General features: G+C 55.9%; 1 protein-coding gene across 1 annotated transcript; it reads left to right on the top strand.

Annotated features, from left to right (window-relative positions):
• Nucleotides 1-780: 780 nt before the first annotated feature.
• Nucleotides 781-5,091, top strand: LOC104460609 (the record flags this gene model as incomplete). Its single annotated transcript, XM_010073063.1, has 7 exons — nt 781-1,077; nt 1,184-1,444; nt 2,298-2,399; nt 2,589-2,633; nt 4,117-4,169; nt 4,670-4,780; nt 5,011-5,091. Coding segments are annotated over 7 exons (950 nt in total), but the record flags the coding sequence as incomplete, so codon positions are not given.
• Between the last annotated feature and the right edge of the window lie 596 nt (nt 5,092-5,687).

The following is a 5,687-nucleotide window of genomic DNA, read 5'->3' as shown; positions in this document are numbered from 1 at the left end:
GAAGTAGCCAAAATAAGAGGGAAATGTCTTCTTCCTTCTCAGAAGAGGGGAGAAGCCGCCACACATTTGGGGAAGAGGCCACATGTTTTCTTGCCTGCTCATGTCGGTGAGCTTGGCCTTTTGCTCTGGTGATGAAAATGAACCAGCCTGACCTTTTTGAGTCATTGCAAACCCCTCGTTGCACTTTCATTTTGCACCTCGAGGCTCTATCCCTTGTGCCCCCTTTGCACGTGGGAAGCGGCGTGGGTGTCCTGTAGCTGCAGGGGAACCTTCACCAGAACTTGGGGGATGCGGAAGCACAGGTCCTCCTGAGGGACCTTATCCCAGACCCTCTGAGGCAATTAATTTATTTAAAATAAAAAGGAATCCCCCAATTCCTGCAATCACCCCAAGACGGAGGGGTGCATCAGCAATGCCATGTGCATCCTCATCCTCAGGGGTGCCCCAGAGGGTTCAGGTGGGATGGGCTTGGATCCAGAAGACCGAAAAGTTTTTGCAAAGCCGTCCTCGCCTCTGCAGAGGCACTGTTTGCCTTTGAGATCACAGAATCATGAAACGGTTTGGGTTGGAAGGAACTTTAAAGATCCTACTGGGCTTCTGCTTTGGAGCAAAAACCAGAAACTCGGTTATCTCAGCCCGAATCCAGAGCCCTGCTGTGGCTCTCTTTTTGGCCGAGGACCTTTCCGCGAGCTTTCCCTGCCTTCTCTACCAGCCATCTCCCAAGCTCGCGGAGCATCCTCTCCCCGGGCGCGTTGCCTTCAGCCTGGCTTCTCCCCTCAGTGTGTGACAATGATGGAGAAGAGGTGACCAGAGCCCTGGGCAGGTCTGTCACCTTCCGCCTCCAGAGCCTGGATGGAGAAGCCACCGCTTGGAGCTTTCACAACGACATCATCGTGACCGTTAAATTTGGCAATCCTCCCGAACCCACGTTTTTTGACAACTCCTACAAGCCGCGCTTGACCTTCACCGAGAACGGCAGAGCGCTCACCATCTCCCAGCTGCAGATGGACGATGCCGGTACCTACACTGCAAAGACCGCCACGGAAAAAAAAACCACCTTCACCCTACACGTGTACAGTAAGCGCCTTTTAGTGCTGGTGGAGGGCTTTTTTTTTTTTTTTTTTAATGCTTTGTGTTGCATGGGGGGGTTGGGGATTTCCTGACAACCTGCTTCATCCTGCAGGGGAGCTGGCGGTGCCGACGGTGACCTGCGCGGCGCAGAACTGCTCGGCCGACGGCTGCCGCTACACCCTGGGTTGCACCGCGGTGGGGTCTGACTTCGGGGATGTCTCCTACAGCTGGAACAGGGAGGGCTGGCTGTTGGACGAGGGACCCACGGTGCTGGTGTTTTTTGGCGAAGAGCCGTCCCCCCTCACGTGCACGGCGCAAACCCCCGTCAGCAGCCGCAACGTCACCGTCATCTCACCCGCTGCCCTCTGTACAGGTAACAGGCATGGGAAGATGCGTGGGTGGGTGGCAGGGATGGGCCGTATCCTGCTCCCAGCAGCTCCAGCTTTTCCTCGAAGGGCAAAGGGAGAAACGCAGCGCCCCGGCGGAGGCACTTACCTCTCTCCCTGTTCTCTCCCCTTTCTGCGCCATCCACGCTGCCAGAAAACACAACCCACCCTCCTGCCGCCGGTGAGCTGCCGAAACACCCCGTCCGTGTCCAGCCTTGCTCTTAAGTGTCTGAGTGTTGCCCGAGCCCGCTAACAGCATCCAGCTGCCCGGACCCCCCTCACCTGGGGAGGGGGGATATGGGGAGCCTGAGGCCAGCACTGTCCATCTCCTCCCAAATCAACTCGTGGGGGACAGGCAGGCTTTTTGGGCAGCGCCTTTAGCATCTGTGCATTGTCTTTGTCACCTGGGGAATTTGAGGAGAGGAGGGTGTCCCCCCCCAAAATTCCCAGCTTGGAATGGGAGCATTGAATTCATGCAATGGGAAGCGGCAGAGCCAAGGATGGGCTGGAGGTGGGAGCATGGCTCTGTGTACCCCTGCCCATGTGGGGTCCCACCCCCCAAAAAGCCACCTGTGATGTCCCCAGAGGGCAAAGGAACATCGACAGGGGCAGCCGTGGCCATGGAGGGGCTGGGGCGTCTGAGCCGCTGCTCTGTCTGCAAAGCCACTCGTCCTCTTGCAGTGTGTCGCCTCCTCTGCGTGTTGGACCATGTTATCGTTAAATAACAGGGCTCAGCGGGGTGTTGAAGCAGAGTCGTGCCCGTTTCCCCCCCCCACTCTGATGCCAGGAAGAGGCAGATATGTTTGATGATGTTGTTACCAAACCTTCTTCTCTTTTAAGGCACCTACTCCGACAGGCAGGTTGGAATCGTGGTCGGGTCTGTGATTGGCGTGGTAGCGGTGTTAGCAGCAGTGATCTTATTCGTCTACTGTAAATCCAAAGGTGAGCTGCTGTCCCTGCAGGTAACTGTCCCTGCGGACCCAGCAAGCAGATGGGACCGGAGAGGGGGACACGCAGCCAGTCCTGATGCCCAGGCACACGGGGGGCTGCAGCTGCTGGAGCCGAGGATGCTCCGTGGGGTTCACTTTGGTTGCCACTGCTGATGGGAACCCCTTGTCACTTCTCCCCCAGGCTGGAAGATCTTCCGTGTGCCTGCAGCCGAGGCTAGGAACACAGGTAGGACTCGGGGCTCCCCCAGGTGTTTTTTTCTCTCCCTCTTTTTCCTGCTGGGAACAGCCTGGTCGCATTTAAGACCAGGAGGGAAATCATCCACCACCGGGACTTGGTACCAGAGCGTATCCAGAGCGTACCCCGGCTCGTGGGACCCTGACGCTGCCCTGCGACCCCACCCTGCACACACAGATGGGAGTGAAAGGAGGTGATCCCAGGCGATGTCGCGGTGGCTGAAGATGGGCTCTGCTGCAGTTTCTCGCTGGAAAACTTCATGCCAGCCCAGCAAGAAGGAGCCGGGAGCGCGACCATGAGATCACCAAAGCAGGAGGAATTTGGGGAAAAAAATAAGAGCTGGGAAGAGACAACCTAGAGCCAAGCAAGGAGGAGCTGTGCACCCCACATCCAGAAACAACACCCCTGCAGCACCGCGCGTGGCTCGAGCAACCGCTGCCGGAAACAGCCGCTGCCTGTTTTCTGGGGGCAGCGATCAGAGGTGCAGCCCCACCAGACTCAGGGGTTGAGGGTGCGAGTCCAGCCTAGAAATCCATTGGGAGAAGTCGTCCCTGGACCAGTTCCCATCTCTTCTCCCTGATGTTCAGGGTTGTTTTGTGATGCGACTTGTCATGCCGATCGCTGCTACAACTGAGCCAATGCCCAGCAGAGATCAACCTGACTTTTTTTTTTTTTTTTTAAATGTGCATGTTTTTTTGTTTCCATAAGCTGAAATAAAACTGATACGAACGACTGAGTTCCTGCCTTGTGTTTTGCATTTGCACGTGCCCAAGCAGGATGTCGGGGTGCAGCCAGGACCATGGGCTCCTCCTGGATGATAATTTGGATCCAGCTCTTCCATTGGGAACCGTGGGCAAAAGCTCTCCCCGAAGTTCTCCTCTCTGCGTGGGCTGTTCCTCTGTGGGGCTGGCAGCAGAGCTTCAAAGGAGAGGCACTGAGATCTTGACCCAAAAATGGGATTAGGAAGGATTTAAATCCTCTGATGAGCCAAAGAATGAATCAACACTAATGCTTCCTGCAACGGTGGCAAACAGGAGAAACAACTGCATCTCGCCCTCTGAAAGCAACTGGGAATTTTGTATTTTAATAAAAAGCAGCTGGGAAACTCATATTTAAATAAAAAAGCTGATTTTTCACAAGCAAGTCCCTTTGGCTTCTGCCTTTTGAGCTGGAAGCAAACGCCCCACTCCAGCAGCGGCCAGGGCAGGAGGGCCGGTGGAAGGAGAAGCGATGCTCACCTCAACCCAGACCCACAGCAAACACCTCCAGTACCTCCGACAGGCTCCAGCAGCTCCAAGGGGCTCCTGCATGGCTGGGATTTCTCCCGAGCTGAGTTGAAGCCGGGATTCCCTCCAGGCCTTAGCAAGGAGCATCCCAGTGGCATTGTGGGTCGTGCATGGGGATTCACTGCAGCCCCTTCCCGGATGCAGCAGCCTGCTCCCTCACTGACCTTCCACTTTTTTTCTCCTTGCAGAAGCCGGAGCAGAGTACTCAACGGTGTACGCCCAAGTCAGTTCTACCCAGCAGGTCAGTTTGAGGAGGCTCATCCCCATCCTCCTGGTCTGTGGCCGGACTGGGCTGCTCAGCCGGGGGTGTCCTGCATGGGGGCCACGAGGCAGGGACGGGGAGGAAGGATGGCAGCTGGACAACCCCAGGGTTTGTCTGTGAAATCGTCTCGGGAAGTTGAACGGAGATGTGCCAGGGCTGGGGCTTGCCCAAGAGTGGCCAGAACAGCCACCTGCATCCCCTTTGAGGTGCATCTGCCCAGGGAAGCGGTGGAGTCCCCATCCCTGGAGGGGTTCAAGAAACGTGTCGATGTTGTGCTTGGGGACATGGGTCAGTGTGTTGGGTGGTGGTGGGTTGACAGTTGGACTTGATGATCCCTGAGGTCTTGTCCAACCTTCATGATTTGATGATTCGATGACCTCAGCCCCACGAAACTTGGCTTCTTTGACTCACCCAAGCTTTGAGATCCCTTCGCCAGCTCAAAGCCCTGGGAAACACTTTGTAAAAAATCTTCTCCCCAGGTGCACGTGCAGAGTTTCCCTAATGCACGGAAAGACGAACCAAAGACAACACTGATCCCCGGCATGGAGAACTCCAAAACCATCTATGTCACCGTCCAGGCTGTTGCCCAGGTGAGTTGATGTTTGTGACCTTCACCCTTGGAGGGGCTCCAGCACCACGCAATGAGATGGGCAAGACCCCAGGGTGAGAGACACCACCCCTAGAGCAGGGTGCACGGATGGATGGGTCTTCACTGGTCTTCCTTGGAGTCCAGAGCTTCAAGCCAAGACCGTGGGCCCCCTCTATTTTGCCAACGGCTCCCATGAGCCCAAGCAACACTTTTGTCCCTTTGCGATTGCAGACGGATGACGAGAAGATGGGCAATGCCATGGCGGGGTGCCGGGAGCAGGATGAGAAAAGCATCTACTCCATGATCAGATAGCCAGACTCGCAGTGGTTGTCTCTGCCCAGCCCTGGCCCTTGGGGCTGCAGCATCCCCCCTTCCCTCCCCATCGCTGCCGCCTCCAAGTCACCCATCGGCAGCGGTCCCTGGCCATTGGCATGAGGATGAAAGCGCTCCATGAGTGCAGGCTCATCTGGCACAGGAGCTTTGCCCGTGTTTTGGTGTCCACGGGGGGTTTGGGCTCCTTTTTCTGCCCTTTTTGACCAGACCAAGGAACATGGACCAGAACTGGTGCTCCTGGGATTCACCCTGAAGCATCTCGTGGCACGGAGACACAGGATGAGAGGATGGAAAAACTTGAGGAGCTTCTTAAAGCCCTTTTAATTTTTTTTTTCTTTTGTCTTGTCTTCTCAACTTGGCGAGTACTTTGGTTGCTTCATTTTTGGTTGCTAAACCAAGAGAAAGCAAATCATAACACTTGGTGGTTGAAAGCTGAAGAAGGAAACACCCGTGCCTTCACACACCCAAGCTGCTGGAGTTTCGGTGCTGTCGGCTGCTTCCCCAGTGCCGGGGACCTTCCAAAAGTCTCAGCACCCCGCTCAGCATCACTTCGTGTCATGAATGAGCAGCTTGAG

This window comes from Pterocles gutturalis, unplaced genomic scaffold, assembly GCF_000699245.1.
Source record: "Pterocles gutturalis isolate BGI_N339 unplaced genomic scaffold, ASM69924v1 scaffold132, whole genome shotgun sequence".
Classification (NCBI taxonomy): domain Eukaryota; kingdom Metazoa; phylum Chordata; class Aves; order Pterocliformes; family Pteroclidae; genus Pterocles; species Pterocles gutturalis.
This window is presented reverse-complemented; position numbering and strand designations above follow the sequence as displayed.